Source organism: Ambystoma mexicanum, chromosome 11 (assembly GCF_040938575.1).
Source record: "Ambystoma mexicanum isolate Mex_15411 chromosome 11, UKY_AmexF1_1, whole genome shotgun sequence".
Classification (NCBI taxonomy): Eukaryota; Metazoa; Chordata; class Amphibia; order Caudata; family Ambystomatidae; genus Ambystoma; species Ambystoma mexicanum.
In genome coordinates, this window is record NC_090934.1 from 187634590 (window position 1) to 187652524 (window position 17935).

At 44.6% G+C, this 17935-nt stretch overlaps 1 protein-coding gene across 2 annotated transcripts in view; it reads right to left on the reverse strand.

Moving 5' to 3' along the window:
• Positions 1–17935, reverse strand: part of LOC138503207 (pancreatic secretory granule membrane major glycoprotein GP2-like) — a 964255-nt gene that overhangs the window by 58883 nt on the left and 887437 nt on the right. For both annotated transcript variants that reach the window (XM_069622794.1, XM_069622793.1), the window contains exon 9: positions 9863–9917. In XM_069622794.1, the coding sequence (XP_069478895.1) occupies positions 9903–9917 (15 nt within the window). In that variant the 3' untranslated portion in view covers positions 9863–9902. The remainder of the gene's footprint in view (positions 1–9862; positions 9918–17935) is intronic.

Genomic DNA, 17935 nt, shown 5'->3' on the forward strand with positions numbered 1-17935 from the left:
AGAGGCCGCAGAGATGCGGGATTGGATGTGGACTCTCTTCTTGGACAGGACAGAGAGTCTGTATTGCCTTTGGAGCAGGCCAGTTTGCCAGAGGATGTGCCCGAAGCCCCCTCCCCACTTCCTCCCAGCCACCCTGCACTTGTGTTTCAGGGTGAGGAGATTGGAGTCATACCAAGAGTTGCACTTGGAGGTAGGCTTCAGACGGATTCTCATGACAGGCACAAGGATGTCCAGAGTGTTGGAGATAGAAAGCTGTAGGCTAGAGAGGGCTGCGTCCGAGTGTAAGTCAGCCACAGGAGTAGGTAGAGCAGAGAATGTAGAGGCAAAGGCATCCACTGACACAAGCGTCATGGGTCGAATGACTCAGAAGGTAGGTTGCAGTGCTGTGGTGGGCTTTGCCTGAGGGACAGAGAGTTTCAGGCAATAGAAAAGCAGAAAGTGGTCAGTCCAAGAGAGAGGAGAGCTGAGAGGGTTATAGAGTGATGTCTAATGAGAAGAGAACATCCACGGTGTGTCCGACAGAGTGTGTCAGACCAGAGGGTATAATGGAGAGAGATAAAGTGTTGCAGAGGTTGCCGAAGAGCCCAGAGGAGGCATCAGAAGCATCCAGATGGATGTTGAGGTCTCCGAGGAGAAGAAGTTGAGAGGTATAGGCAAGGAGAGAAGAGGAGAGGTCAGCCCACTCTGAGAGAAGAGGGCAACCTGGCCAGATGGTCTGTAGATGGTAGCCACAGTCAGCATTTCTGGCTGGGCTGCTACCATTGGTGGCAGTACCTGACTGATTTGTATATGGCTGGACCCCTTTTGCAATAGCGCAGATGGGCTAAAAACGGTGGTGTGGAAGGTTGCCCAGATCAATGCCAGTGGTACGGATTCATTCAAAACCTTCCACCCATCACTTTTGTGGTCACAGTCAGAAAGAGGCCAGGAGAGACAGAGAGCCTGAAGACCAGGCATTCAAAGGAGGAGCAGGCCTGCGTAGGAAAGACAGAAGAAGGGACCCACCCCAGAAAGATTAGAGCTAATCCACCTACAGGTCAGTTGGCTCTAGGCTCGGAGAGGATCTTGTAGCCATCAGGGAGGAGACTATCACAACTCGTGACAGAGCTGGCCATGAACCATGTCTGAGAGAGAGCAAGGACATCCAGGTCAAGTTCTTTGAGGAGGTGGCAGATGTCAGAGGAGTGTTTGACTGTAGAGCGAGAGTTGAGAGTAGCGACGTGGAGCAGGTTGCCACATTTCGAAAGACATCCAGGGTGCATTACAGGCTTGAGGTACACCCAGCGGAAGTGGTAGAGGGGCAAAAGAGCGGGCAGAGGTGGTAGCAGGAGGTAGCATAGTAGCCAGAGAGGAGGAGGAAGGAGCCACAGAGGAGCAGACGAAGGAGGATACTACAGAGATATTCTGAATTTTGACTGATTTTCAGAAGCAGAGAGTGGAGAGTGAGGCGCAGGGATACGTTGCGGGTTGACGATCATGATGGAGTTGAGAGGTCTCTTGTGCTAGCATTTCCCCCACGCCGTTGCTGTGAGCCAAGAGCCGTGAGAAGGCTGTTACAGGCCACTACCACACTGTGAGCCACACTGTGAGCGGAGACAGGTGCTTCCGTTCCGGGTGTATGGTATGTGGTTGTGCTGCTTGTGGTTTATGCTAAGGAAGTAAACAAAGCAGTTTGGCCAAATTGAAAAAAGAGAAGGTAGGCGGCCCAAACAGGACAGCATTGTTCGGACCGTAGTGCGTTTGGACGTCTTCTTTCTCTTTACTTTCTCTTTTACTTTCTCTCCCCGGTGCTCCTATTCCTTTAGAAAAGTACCCCTCCCTTCCTCCCGTTCCATATCATATTAGTTTTATACTAATGAAGAGCGGTGACTGCGGTGACTGCGGTGACTGTGGGGGCTAAATTCCCTTTCAACCCCGTGGGAATAGGGGCTGGAGTGGGAGAGTGAAGGTAATGAAGGAAATACAGAGGTGTGCAAAACTCTGTGCTCCTGCTTAACTGATATATTTAACAGTTAGAGTTGGAATTGGATTATGGTGGACTTGGTGTTCTGAGTTGTCATCGGTGGCAAAGACAAAGCAGGAGTGACTGTCGGTGCTGTGCGTCTTTGAGCTCCTGCTGTATTATTGCACTGCTGACTTTGTCATCTTGTCATTATGTTATCTTGTTTCGTTCTCTTCTTACGAACTCTGGGTTCCTGGCATCTGGCCTTCTCACTGTAACATGGCATAAGACTGTGCCGTATGTCAAATCTGCGCAGTGGTTAACACTGGGATCGCGGAAAAAGACGTATGGAAAATTCCAAACCAAGAGATGGATAAATATCAACTGAAAAATACTCAGGGGTTACAAATTACCACAAATACAAATAATGTCTTGAGTACTTCACCTGTGCTTATATTCTGAGGCTACAGCCTTGCCTACAGTGCTGACCATGGCCCCTTTGCAGAACATTCCCTCAGGCCGAGTGTCTGAGGTTGGGGCAGGGTGCGGTAGTGAGAAAGCCGACCCTGCTCCTCCCCACAAAGGATCCTTTTATTGGGTCGGAGAAGATAGTAGAGGACTGTGACATTTACCACATGGCCAAACAACCATATATGGGTATTGAGCTTGGAGCAGGAAGTGTGCAAGTCCCCTTAAAAATTGGTACTAGGGAAAAACGTTTGCCAAGTTTCATTTCAACTCCCAAAGGCTACGGGAGAGGGACAAGTAGTTCTAAATTTGATACCCGGTTTGTGGCCGTGGATGTCATGACAGAGGAGGAAGTGGCAAGACAAATACCGGTAGTTGTGAGTCTGTCGGGCCCCTCACATGTCAAAATAGAACTGAACAAGTGTGAGAGGCGCTATCCTCTCATTATTGACCTGAGTGAAATTAAGAATTTGGACGAGGTCGGGATAGACGTTGTTGATGACCCTGCCTCAATACTAACTGAACATCTAACCTTTGATTTTGTAGACGTGCAGACCTCCTCTTATTATGACTGTCTGCCCGAAACATTTAGATCAATGGATGAAATAATTAAATTAGCAGCTCCAACTATATCAGCAATAAATATGGTACTGAGTTTGTTAATCTCTATGAGAACATCAGAGACTCCCTTCTGGTAAATGGAAAAGAACTGGGATATTTGAAATGTGGTTTGGACGCAGTTAAGGGAAAGCTGATGGAAAATCATAGCAGAACAAATAATTTCAATTGAAGACTCGAAAGAGTTTCAAATATGATGGAATAACACCATTCTTTGCTTGCAGTCCATCTCCCCCATCTCCAATTAGAGAAGAGCCTATAGATACAGCAGATGGAACCGCAGAGATCTCTTTGCCGAAGATTTTGGGAAAAGAGGTGGGGACAATCTCGCCCAGCCTTAGAGCAGTATCACAAGAAATTAAACCAGGCATGGTTTCTCCAAGGCATGTACAGGCTAAGGACATGTTTACTTTTGTGGGTACTTCCTGCCGCAAGAAAATCAAGATAATATTTAACTGTGATGCCAATCTTGCGGGAAATGGAAAGAAAAGGAAAAAACGAAAAGCAATTTAAGAAAATTAGGAAAAGGGCTCTAGAAAGTACATGAGGAATGTTGAGTTGTCAGTTGAAATAAGAGCATAGGAGGAGACACCACGGCTGGGGAAAGGCACTCGGAAAAATGATACTGGTGACAAATTAGGTCGGATTGAAAGCATTATACTAAACTAAAGCAAGAACTGTGCAAACCACCAGTCCTCGGCAATACATGACAGAACCCCAGTTCAAGCGCAAGAAAGCAGCTCCGAGAGGGATATAGATGTCACCCCTGAATCTGAAACTGGTCAGATTGTGGAAATGGTAAAGAAGGGAGCACAAAAATGTGCTGAATTCAGGGACGGTGTCAATGTACAGACCCAGGAGGATTGGGGTCTTCTGGACTCAGCCCCATTTAAAGTGGCCAATAACACAGAAATAAAATACCAATGGCTCAATGGGCCCCAATTTTTCTAATGGGGAAGAATAAACTAAAGACGAGCCAGGGATCCGAAATAAGACTACCTCAGAGGCCCTGTTCCGACAAGTCATTAGTGAAAAATCGGGTAAATTTGGCATGTTTGCCGAATGCCCCTATGACAAATAGGCTGGAGCAGGAGCCTTCACGAGCCCCGCTAAAGACTGGCGGCTCTGCTTTAACTGATGGTGCTGAAGTTTCTATCAAAAGGACGTTTTTTCAAATTCCTTCTTTGTCCAACCACATGCATGGATGGAAGAGCTACCTAATACGGGTGAACATTTAACTCTTAATAGGCAATCATTCTTGAACCTGGCAAAGGAAGGTCCAGAGCTATATCTATTCTCAACACACAGCATGGACTATATTCATTTTCCCTATGACAACATTACACATATAGTGGACATTGGTCTACACTCCTGTGTTGGAGGGAATGCCCCACTGTCAGCAGGAGAAGTATTCCAAGAAAAAGGGTTCCTAACCTCCACTAATAAACCAAAGATAAAGACCGAACAAGATTGTGGAACACTGGGGAGGAATACTGGTATAAGTGGGAATAGACATAAAGACCATGAGCCAGCGTTCGAGCAGATTAAGTCAAAGGATGAAGGGGCAAACAGCAGATGTATAATAATCCTGAGAATTTGACCTTAGTGTTCCAGAATTTAGACGAAAACAATATTTTACTTTAGTGAACAATGCTCTTGACGTTTTCTATTGGAACACAAGGGGCTATAAGAGTTTTATTGAGGAAGACACAAGTACATTTATTTTCGGCTCCTTTGATTTAATCCTATTACAAGAGACTTGGCTCCTGTCAGAATTAAGTTAGCTTTAACACCATTTCCCAACTAGCGACCCAGGGAAAAGGAGGTCGTCCATCAGGTGTCCTCATATCAGCTTGACACAATTCTAAAAGAAAAGAGATGATTGTTAGGCAGAAACCTGTGCAGTTCCCTCTGGGACCACTGCAAAAGATTTAAGACTACAGGTGTTTGGCAGTAAACCCACTTGGTAGCAGTCTGTACCACCCAGATTTACCTGGTAGCTGTGGCTGAGCAGTCAGACTTCCCTCAAGAAGAGTTAGGCAGTATATAGAGCATACATAATAGGTACAGAGGCACAGTAGTACAAGCAAACACTGACCAGAGCTAGGTGTAAAAGTATATAATTATTTATTTAAAAGACACACTCATAAATTACACTAGCACAGAAAAGGTAAGTCAAAACACAGTCACTATTACTTATATGTACATCCCTAGTTATTTGTTGGACAAGTCTAAGTTAACACCACTTATTTCCAAACAGAGGTGAGCGCTTAACGTTAGATGGCACTCCAACAAGTTAGTTAAAAAGGGAGGGAAAAGGCAGAAGTAATGAAAACAGCAAGGTAAAACACTTTTCAGAGATTCACAGTAAGTTTAGAAAGGCAGTCTATTGAGGAGCAAGGAAGTTCGGTTGCTAGGCCCGCTTTAGGGAGAGCCAGGTGAAAATATGTCCAAGATCACACAATGTCACAAGTCTTTACAGGTGAGTAGAAAAGGTTTTACTAAGTTTAGAAAAGTTTAGTTAGGGTGTCCCAGGCTTACCCAGGTTCGAGAGCCGAGGGCTAAATCTACCTCGTACAATCAGTGGCAAGGGAAGCCGGGCGGAACACGGTACCTTTAAAATGGAAAGGATCCTCCAGCGGTGGCAGTTGTTCCTGGTAGTGGGTGCAAGTCGCGGCGTCGTCCAGAGGAAGAGAAGATCTCGACGTGGAGGAAAGCTGAAGGTCATTGCACTACCAGGGAAGAAACCAGCCGTGGAGTTTTCCGGTTAAAAGGATGTTACCCCTCTTTCGCGGTTGAGGTAAAAAGTGGTATCCCGGTTGCTGGGGTGCTTGGCACAGGCAAGGCGGCCACGAGATGCTTCAGGGTGGCGAAAAGAAGGCAGAAACTGGTTGTCCCCACCAGTCAAGGGAAGAAGACTCTCCCGGCTGGAGATCTCCTCTGTCGTTGGGAAAAGTGGTGAGACGGTTCCGCAGGGCTCCATCGGTGGTGTCGTCTTGGCAGGTTGGCTCGGCTTCTCCCTCTTCGGCTTCTTAGGTCCTGTGGCGACTTCTGAAGAACCAGTCCCAAAAACCCTGCTTTTATGCAGCAAACCCCCATTCATACAGCCTAGCTGTCACTCAACCATGGTAAGTGGTGAGCGGGGCGGCTCACCACTTGGGCCAATCACACCAGAGTGCGACATGAGTTGGCAAGGCAACTCAGTACAGGGTGCCTAAACCCCCTCCCACACCCCCTGTGGTACCCAGACAGAATGGCACCACTTTGGAGGGCTTCTGTGCAGAAGCCCGCCAAAAGTGGAACAAAGGCTCGACTCAGGTTGAGGGTTACTGAAGTGAACCTAGATGCCATTTTGGTGGCGAGTTCTGGCAAAAAATCCCAACCGGTGAATTTATATTAAATAAATAAACCAGCGGTATCTTTAACATTGCACCAAAAAGTGGTGCATTAAAATCAATGGGAAATCCCATTGGGAAATATTCCGGTGGAATATTTCCGTGGTATCCACTGCCACCAGCCAGAACTCGGCGAGGGGGGACGGGACAGTATCCCCTCGACAACAGACCCAGGGGCAATCTAATTGCCCCTACCAGTACTTCCACAGTATCATGGTTTGTACTGGTTAAGTTCCTAAGTTAAGACTAGTAAAGTCAATGGTGACTTTACAGACCCAGGGAGACAGTAGTCAGTCCCAGGGTCTGGAGTCTATGTTTGGGGGTCTCTATGACACCCCTGTGTTACTGCACTGAGGGTGCTGTGTAACACACATTCAAAAACCAATGATAGCCTATGGGGAAAAAATACCCCATAGCCCATAAGCACATAGCAGGTCACAGAAACACTCTCAAGTCATGTCCAAGAGTGAGGGTAAAAGAGTCTCACTCTTGGCAGGAGAAAAAAGTAAACCCCAAAAATCCAGCAAAGCTGCTGGGGGACTCACTAGGTTAGGAAATTCAGCCTAAACAGAGAATTCTCCCTAACAATGATAAAAATATCAAATACTACTATGGAATTCTGTCTACAAAGATGGAGCTTTCTCTCAATCATTGTAAAAGGAGCATTGTTGTCCTCAATTTATCTTATAACCCCTTGGCGTTCCTCTCTGAATGAGTTCTTGGAAGAAATATCCAGAAACCTGTCTGAAGCAGTAGATCGGGGAGAAGACACAAGTATTTTAATTGCAGGTGATCTTAACTCGTGCAGTTTACACAGAGGTCATGGGGAAAACGGGGGTGACACCTTAGGTTTAAACGATAGAAAATGGCTCGGTTTTTTGGATGACTGGGTTGTAATCATATGTAATGGCAACTTAAAAGGCGATCTAACCCCAGTTGCGACATGGGTGGGTAATCAAGGGAATTCGATCATTGATTACATAATCCTATCAAGAGACCATTGTGTATCTAGTTCTGGGATGGATGTAATACCCACCCAGAGAAGTGACCATAACATGCTGACATTGAGAATGTTAGAGGGAATACCGATTGAAAGATGGTACGAAATGGATCTCTCAGAGTATATGAAGGGAAATTGGGTGGTTAAGTTTAGACGAGATGGCATGCGTTAAACAAAAATTTGAAAAAATCTAAAGGTGAACTTATGGAATTGTGTCCAAAAAAAAATTCAAGAGCTTTCTGTGGGAATTGGACAGGCCTGAACATTCCTAGCCATAAATATCAGTTTGATCAATCAACCTGGAAACAAAAAAGAGAATTTAGGAAAAGACTCTGAGCAGTGAAATCTTGGATGGGGAGGCTTTCATAAGGAAAAAGAGAGCACTCCTCTCTGAATATCAAAATTGGAACAGAGCCAATCGGTTTCTAAAATTCCAACACCAAGGTGAACTCTTGTTGGAAACCTTGATTTAAAAAAAAAAAAACACACAAAATTACTGGTCCCTAGTGAATGGTAGTAAGATCTCCCAATTCTCTATTCAATCTAACTCTGTTTCAGAGGGTCTTTGGCATGCTCATGTTGAATCTCTGTTTGGGAAAACTACTTGCAATTCTGGTCTATCTTCATTGAGACACTAAGATCCAGGTCGGTCTTAATAGTCAAGGCGATCTCTCAGGATCTATTGCCACTGAGAGGGGATTGAGGCAAGGATGTATTGTCGCCCCCTTCCTCTTTCTTCTGTATCTGTCTGATCTTAGGGAAACACGAGATAAACATACTCTAGCAAGTCTAAAAAACAGTGGACATAAAATAAGCTGGATAGCATATGCGGATGATGTGCTACTGGTTGATTTTAGTCCCAGGGGATTACAGCAATTGCTGGGAGGTATGAGTGCATACCCCACCACAAATTACTTAATGATTAACCATGAGAAGACAATAATACTAAGAATGTGTAATGGTAAGAAGAAGAGAGTGCCATCACGCTGGTATACGCAGTCGCAGAATATCCAGCTCCTAACAGTAACTAAATATTTGGGTTTTAGACTAGCGGTGTAATGGAATGTTGGCCTTGTGGAGGAGGGGCTGAAAGCCAAAATGTATCAACTAGCTGCCCAAATGAAAAATCTCAAGGCCAATTATTGCTGCTTCTATATCCCATTAGTAAAATTCTAATAGGGGAAAGTAATTCCCACACTGTTATACGGAATGGATATTGAATCCCAGGCATGGAATTTGGATTGGGAGCGCTTAGATGGTTGGATCTGGAAAATGCATTGAGCCTACACATGTCCCTGCCTATAATGGCGCTTCTTTATGAATTGGGCCTCTTGTCTCTGAAGGCTACTCTGGAGTGGAGACTCCTACATTTTTATAGGCATTTTTTAAAATGTAATTTATACCGCACACTAAGGACCCTCAGGTTTACGGGTGCACACAGGTTAAACGTACAGTGACACAAATACCTAAAAGGCGCAAATCCTGGGGAGGGAGATGTATGCAGTCTGATACACTAATCCGGGGTCATCAATTCATATTTGTCAACAGAAGAATAACAATGTTTTCAGCCTCTTTCTGAGCACTGCTGTAGAACGCATTTCTCTAAGGTCAGGTGGCAGGGCATTCCATGGCCTAGGTACAGCCATTGCGGGGGCACAGTTCATACCCTTGCTAGATTTGCAGGCTGGCATCATCGGCTGATTGGGAGTGTTAGACCTGAGAAGTCTTACACTGGGTTTCTCAGACAGCACCTCACTCAGATAGACTGGCATGGATCCGGCACATTTGTGAGTGATTAAAAGTAAGCAGTACTGAATCCTAGCCTCAACTGGGAGCCAGTGTAGACCACATCTCACGTCGGAGATGTGGTCTTTCTGCTTCAGCCCGGTGAAAACTCTCATTGCACTATTTTGGATAACTTGGAGATGGTTGTATTGCAATTTCGGGATACCAACTAGGAGACTGCAGCAGTAGTCTATCCTAGACCCCAAAATAGCCCTTGCAATTATTTCAGAGTTCTTCTGAGAGATAAATGGCCGGAGGTGAGCTAGCAGCTTTATATAGTAGACTGAGGAGGAGATATGGATTTTCACCCAAGCATGATACCTAACGTTTTGACTTTCTTTTTAGTCACCATATTGCACCCTGCGATTGAGAAACCCTTGTAGTCTGGCCCTAATCTTGGCAGCCTAACTATAACATAACATATTACCATTAATAAAGAAAGAAAACAACCTAGCTATATAATACATAACACATGTAACACTGTACTCTTATATATCTTGGTAGAATGTTTTTAAAAATGTAAAAAGCAAACTAGGTAATTCACAACAAAACAAGCATTCACAAAAATGTTGGACAGCCACGTTTTTACAATATCACAATCTAAGTCTGCATTAAAAACTAAACAGTATGTAATAACGACAGTAATAAGAATACCTTCTGAACCAAATGGCCCATATTGAAGAGGTTTTCCAACTCATGAACTCGAACACTAAAAGAAAAAACAAGGAAAGAGGTTAGTCATGTTGCCTTCCTCAAATGGAGTGTAGAGAATTATGACTCATATATTTCATGCTAAACCCCGAGCCTATCAGGTGGGTTAACATTCCATGGTGGGGTATCCCGTGAGCGTAAGAGGGCTCGTGTCAGCTGAGTGGACTGCACACGATCAATTCCAGCCGTAGGGGCAATTGCCAGCTTCCATTCATGTGATTACATTAGAAACCCATCTGTGATTCAGCTCTGCCCGGCCCAGGAGCCCTAATCGTGGCATAGAAAGAGGATGTAGTTATGTCCTCAGTACTGTTGTGTCCAAGTCCCTGCAATATGTGATCTGGGGCTGATGAAGACCTACACCAGGGCTCGGCCAGGTGGTGCAGGTACATTTTAAAAATACAAGTTACAGCTGGGTCATTAAGCATTAAGCATTGTTGGGCACCGTCCCACCAGACACAAGCTCACCAGTGTCCACTTACACTACAGACAAGCACTCCCTTTGCTTAAGGCAGTAATGTAAGGTTGACCGGATGTCAGTTAGTGCACTACGCGCATTTGCATAGCAGTGTGCACATGTGCAGTTGCATTTTGCTGACACGTACGAGGGGAGAAGCTTGTGATGTTTATTGAGCTCTGAAGTGCTGAATTCAATGACCCCAGGTCAGTAAAGGTGGTCCACCCAGAATATAGAAAGTCTTTTGGGAAAAGCACCCAATAGGCAGGGGTCTACTGGTTGCTAGAGGCAGAGCAGATGCCAGCCTTCACACTGAGGAAGGTGTACAGACAGAATTAGCAGCATCACCATGGAGGCCTCCCCAGCAGTGCTTTGAACGCAGACCTGAGGGGCCTGTCAAAGCCAAGTGCAGGGATGAGGATTAGGAGGACACCTTGCTCACTGGTGAGTGATGGTAAGGGGGCTTAATATCGACAATTGAGGCAGAATCTCCTCTTTGATAACCAGGCATTGGGCTTATGAAGCAGTTCCTGACATCTGATGATGGCAGTTTTGCATTTACTGTTGAGAATGGCTTTTATTGATGTAAGATGTTTACTTATGGGTTGTCCTGGGAATTGGTCATATAAAGCTAAACCTGGGATTTAATGGTGGTACATGGGCATAAACTGTGTTCTACGCTCAACATACGGCTGAACATGGGCCTGTGAGAACGAATCTGGCATCTTATGGTGGTGGCTAGGCATATATAAAGGAGCCCAAGCATTGATGCTGCACCCCTCTAATGATGGGGACCGATGTATAGGGACCTGTTCCTGGCATATGATTGTAAAACATGGGCATACATGACTGACTCTGCCAATATTTAGTGGCACATGGGATTATATGCAAACTTTGCCACCTGTTGATGGATCATGAACATATATGGTTGGTCTTCAAAAATAGTAATCCTCACATGTTCTGGTTACTTGATTATGATACCAATTCAAAATATAATCTCAGATAATACATATAGCTAGTCTGCCATTTGATGGTGTTGCACTGGCAGGTGTAGTTCACCTGGCATTTTGTCCCAGTTTATGGGCTTAATTTGCTGATCCTTAGCATGCGAGAGTGACTTCTATAGGACCTGGCTTATGAAGCTGCTTCTGGCATGTGCTGATGATGCATGGATGTAATATAGTTGCACTTTGCATTTGATTGTAACTGGGCATATAAGACCTGACATGAGGTTAATTCTGGCATTTGAGGATGGGACATTGGTATTTGGAGACGCTACTGGTATATAACGGTGATATATATATAAAAGAAATATGGGAAGAACACATAGACACTAAAGACAGATAAGTTTGACCAGTAACCACCATCAGTAGAATTCAGGGAACTGTCCAACCGAGCTGCAAGTGTAGAAGGGTCAAGAGTGGAATGCACAAAAGGAGAATGTGAATCCCAAAAGCATGAGGATAACAACACGGGGTGCAGCAACTGCAGGGAGCACATCATTTCTTCAGCACACCATCTGCGAGCAAGCTTGTGTGTGGAGAGGCATACATGACAGGCATCAGAACTGCCAGGCAGTATGGGGAATAATCTGAGAGAGAGAGAGAGACAGAGAAAAGGCCACCTTCTAGGATCCAGAACAGAGCAGGTGGCACTTGCACCATGCTTATACAGTATCAGAGAGGGAGGACCTTTACCAGCAGAGAATAGGATCGATGGGCTAAGCCGCTTGGCAGCCATGACAGTTCCACCTGATTCTAACATGGCGTCCAGCACATTCAAACTGCCAGCCAGGGAGCTTGAACCGTTAGTGAACACAGACAACAGAAAACTACAGAACACATCAAAGGAATGAAAAGGGGAAAGGAAACATGCAGAGTTGAGAGGACAACGCTATGACTTATCCTGTAATTCAGGATTTATGGGGAAAGGGTCCAACCAATCACAGATTTTATGGAGGCACTTGAGCTTATGGAGACAGAATTAAAGAGGAAGAAATGGTGAAGCGCTGAAGGAGTTTGGATGGCATTCTTGTGAGTTGGTGTGTTTGGAGAGACAGTGTGAAGAGGAGTGCGGAGCAGCGGGCTGAGCCCGTTAGCCTGGACCCTAAAGGAGATCAAAGGGGAAGGGGCTATGACCAAGAACAAGGCAGGGACAAGAAGCCATTAAGGAGAAATCGAAGTGTAACAAGCCTGGTTGGCACTATACCCAGAGGCGTCTGGTGACTTTTTGAACTGGTCGGGCATAAATGTATGTGCCTAATACGTGGGAGCAAGCGCAGTGAGGGAGTCTGACCCATACATAGGAGACTCAGGGGATTCTACCCCCAAGATCATTTTTAAAATAATGGGTTAAAATAGTGCCCCTTACAGCACTTTCTGTGAAAAATTGGATACAAAGTCACACAGTTTGCAATCAATTTTGTATAGTAGCACAAGAAAAACTCAAAAGATGCAAGTTACCAGCAGTGCCCAGAACCATTTGCCAATGAATTTTCATTATGCTTTTGCCGCCAACACATGCTAGTATATACAATATTTCCATGCTGGCTGTGCCCATACATGTCGATGCATGCTGCACCAATATGTTACTATTACCATATAAGGATTCCCAGCCAGTAGAAAAATGACATGCCACAGAAAAAACGTATATCCAGCTGGCTAGACTGGCCTACATTGCATGTAGGCCAGTGACAACACTCCTCATGTTTTCTTTCCCTTTGATGCACAGTTAAGATGCACAGTGACTGTACATCAAGGGTATAGCAAAGTCAAGTGTTATTATGTGGGTAGAATGGCCTACCTTCATTGTAGGGCAGTCTAGCCAAGTAACAATCAGAGCTGTCAATTGACCTGTGACTCGAGAGTTTGACCTGCAAAAAACAAACATCCCTCGAGGCCGCAAACATGTCAGAAACCCTGCATGCAGGGCAGGCTAGAAAAACGGTCATCACTTAATGAAGTGATGACCCTTTTACATGCAAAGCGAGCATTTCATCTCTCTACAATGGCTTTAATGAGGTCTGCTTCTGCCAGTGACAGAGCTTTGATCTCCTGTGATGTCCCAACGTTGGCAGATTTCGCCGCCCAATAGTGCATAAACTTGTTGTCGCAAGTCCATAAAAAAAATATTTAAGGCCGTTGGAGTCAGGCATACAAGTTATTGGTGGGTCTGAGTTGAAACAAATGCTAACTTCTGAAAGTAAATCATGCATTGATATATGTGTTTACAACTGGGTTAATTGTAAGTCCAGATAATTGTGTTTGCCCCATCACTACATATATTCATTACTGATGTTTCAATTTGTCAAGAAAATCATTGCTAGTAAACACACATTACCCGATCAGTTTTGCCCAAGATCACAAGGCACTCCAGTGCAATCCTATCACTTCTAATTACCTGTTAATGGGTAGCTCAAAAGTACAATCCACTGCTCACTTTAGCTGAACGATGCAAATAAGATAACATGCTTGTCTTTTAAACTAATCACATCTAACTGCGAGCTCTATTGGGGCACATATAATTCTCCATGCTATTAAAGACCATTACAAAAGTTTAAATAATAGGGAAAAGTGCTTGTTTCCAACTCTAATGGAATTGGCCTAAATCTCGTGGGTTCACAGTGCATTTTGTCCTTTTAGTGAGTTGGGCAGATATATACAAATTATGCAGAATACATGCCATGGGAATGTGAGCCACGCATAAGTAACCCTCAAGACCACTGTGAAATATTGGCATCTATGGGAGAGCAGACTATTTACATTTAAACATGAATTAACATGGCAGCAGCTACAAACGTACAGTGGCCGAGGACAAAAGCCCGCCCAGGCCATATCAATACCCTATCCCTATAATGACAAGCTTTCAAAACTGTCATCCAGCCACCATTAAAAGATAAATGTGAGGCAGTCTCCAGCAACGCGTCAGCTCAGGGAGACGCCCTATGTAAAAGAAAAGCTCCCACCATGCGGAGCTTTTCTGTCCTAAGGAGCTGGGCTGAGCCAGAAATCTCTCAGATCTGCTTCAGATGACTAGGCAGAAGACTGAATGCAGAAACAGCCAGACTCACTCCTTCTGCATAAGGTGTCCAAGTTGGTATCAATTTACAGACATGTTTTTGCTAGGGTGAGTATTGTGACCAATGAAAACAGCAGAGTCCAACTTCCATTATTCACTCAAAGGGATTTCTTGCTAAATCACTATCACAGACATGTTTCAAATTCAAAATTCCTAAAAAGAATGCCCACAATTTTAAATTTGAAACATGCATTTTGCATAAAAGCAAATAGCATTTTGGGAACGTGGATGTTCCCAAAAATTGCTTTTTGTATTTATGCAAAATGCCAAGTCTGGCCACGACCATCGGTTCAGCCCTCCTCCTCCCCCATGGAGAAGGGGCAGCCAGACTATTTTATTCTAGGGCAGTGTCTCCAACACAGGAGTAGGGAGATTTTCCCTTAAATAAGGCTGCCGTGTGCTGGTAAGGCAGCGAACCCCTATTGTAGAGAAAAGCTTCCCACTTCAGTACTGGAGCGTAGAGCTGTTCACCTAAATAGGGTGCTGCTGCAACACCAGTTTAGGGGAGCCTTTCAAAAGCTGCACCGTGCTGGTGTGGTAGCAGCCTGCTTTACAAGTGAAAAGCTTCCTGCGCCAGCACTGGAGCGGGGATCTTTTTCGCTTAATTAGGGCACCACAACCATGCCAACTCAGGGGAACCTTTCAAAGGCTGCCGGTGCTGGTGTGGCGGCTAGGCTCTAATCAAATGAAAAGCTCCCCACTCCCGTGCTAGAGTGCCCGGTGCCAGCACGAGATCAGGGCACATGTCATTTAAATAGGGTGTCTTCACCACGCCAGTTCTGGGGAGCCCTTCCGAGATGGCGTGGCAGCGGCGCCCTTTGTAATAGAAAAGCTGCTCCATGCTGGCACAGCAATGACGACCCAAGTTAAGTGTAAAGGTCCACTCATGGAGGGAGCTTTCCACCTACGTGTGCCACTGGAGAGCCAGAATGGGGGAGCCTTTTATATTACATAGAGCACCACCATTGCTGCCACGCAAGCACAACAGAGGTTTTTAAAAGCTCCTCCATGCTGGCATGGCAGAGACTATGGTGCCCCATTTCATTTATGCTAGTTTTGTACTACATGGCTAGACTGGCCTTCATTGAATGTAGGCCAGCCTAACCACGTAATAACACTTCACTTACCATTTTTACTTTACCCTTGATGCATGGTATAGTGTGCATCAAGTGTAAAGCAAAGGCCATCCTTATTAAATGGATAGGCTGGCCTACATTAGGCCAGCCTATCCACGTAATAACACTTCGACTTGCCATTTTTGCTTACCCTTGGATGCACTGTACGGTGTGCATCAAGTGTAAATCAAAGACAAGTGTTATGTAAGGAAGGCATGGTATCAAACAGTGAAGACAGACACAAGTGATCACAGTCCAAGGGTGTTTATTGAACTTCAATGGGTTGATTAAACGCCTATCTAACCCTTAATCTAAGGATGGGAGCAAGCTATGACCATCAAATAATAATAATGCAGTCCTAGTGGAGTCTCTTTCAAAATAAAAGGCCTAATTACAAATGGTGTGTTACAAAAATGTATGCAAAAAGAAAAGTGTTCAAGAAATGATATGTCAGGATAGTTGACAAGTTAGCTTCCCTTGCCCACGTTTTCAGCATGGGAAAAGGTGGCACGCTCAAGTTTCGCACTCACTCTGGCTTCTATGCCACGAGGATACAGTTCAAAGCAGAGGTATCAGAGACTCCTGACAAAGTCTCTCTCCTTTGAACAGTCTCTTATTCCAGAGGGCCTGACATAGCAAACACCAAAGTTCCTTCCTTATAGGATTTTCAAATTCACAAGTTTCACAATTCGTCTTCCTCGATCGGGCTCGGACCACGGATCTCTCTCCTTCGGGTTCGGAAACCTTTAGCACAATGCTCACAATTGGTCTCCCTGGATCGGTTCGGGCCATGGATCTCCCTCGTTTGGGTTCAGACCTCTTTAGCAAAATTTGCACAATGGAATTCCTTGTTCGGGCTCTATCACTTTCTCTCTTTGTATCAAGAATCAAAGACTTTCGATTGTGCGATAGGTTTTGCTTAAACCATTGCAGGACCACTTTGATTCTTTACATTTCCCATTATACACTTTTAATTTCACTTCTGCCACTTGGCTGGATACCTTACAGCGACCTTTGATTGAGCACATTCGCAGTGCCGGACCACTCTGTCACTGGTATTGTATCTTTTCTCTGTTAAAGTTCAAACACTCATAATATATTTAGCTTGCCTCATGTCTTTCATCACACATGTTATCAATCTTTGTTCTTGCCCTTTTTATACAATGTTGCCACTTGCAACCTTGATTGTCAACACAGACTGGTCTTGCATCTGTCTCCCCAACTCACCGGCTCTGTTGATCTTTCTGGAGCTGCTTTGATCTTGGAGCCAAGGAAGGTACCAAGGCGGCTGCTGATCCTCCTTGACTTGGTCAGCCATGCAGGAGAGCCCTGGGTATCTCCGACACACAATGCAGGATTCTTCGTCTGCTTTCCTGGCCTTATGCTTTTAACTTTGAATGGTTCTTGAAAATAACGATTTCTCACTGGTAAGGTCAAGGGTATCTCTCTCCTTGCGCACCTGCTTTGGTTTGCCGTCTTTCGTCCGTCATTCAGCTGCAGTCTGGAAAATACTGTTGCCTCGTGTGCTATGCCTTGCTCAGACTGTGCTCTCGTGCTCCGTCTTTTATCCATGTGGGGAAATTTAATGGAAGTCAGGTGTGAGTGTTTACCAGTAATTGCCTGACCATAGTAGTGGGACATGTCAGGTACACTGCTCGGGTGTGAGTTTGTTTTCTCCCAGAGCGGGCTGTCCATGTGAAAGTGTTTGTGAGGGGAAAGTGGGGGTGGGGGTAAAGTTATACCACGAAAAAGAGGAAAGGAGGGCACTACTTAGTCAATGATAGAGTACTAACTAGCAGGCTTCTTTAATGAACCCTTAATCAGTAATGGTCCTTATTGATATGATGTATAAATAGTATTTCAGGTGCAGGAAGGAGAAGGTCTCTAGGTGACCAGATACTAACAATGAGAACTACAAATCACAAACGCCGTTTTTGCCCAAAGGGAAACCTTCTTGCACTCCCAACAGGCCTACGCCCTGAAAAGGAATCTTATATTTAGCATGCAGATTTTAGAGCAATACTTTCAAAGCAATCCAAGCTTGTTTTCAATATAGCCAAAGGGCTGTAAAATAAATATTCCATAATAGACTTTAAATGAAAACTTAAAAATGAGGCAAACACACATTTAATTTCACAAGGATGTACAGTTCACCCCACAAAATGTTCGTGAAGTAATACATAAAACAATTAGTGAACAAAAGGTAACGGCTTCAAGTCGTTCATAAACATAATGTTAGATATCGGCAATTTTTACAAAAAAACAACAGTGATGTGTCAACATTCAACACAAATGCGAATACCCATCACAATCATAAATGTTTGCTATGTAAAAACGTTTTGCCTTGACATACAATCTAAACGTTAT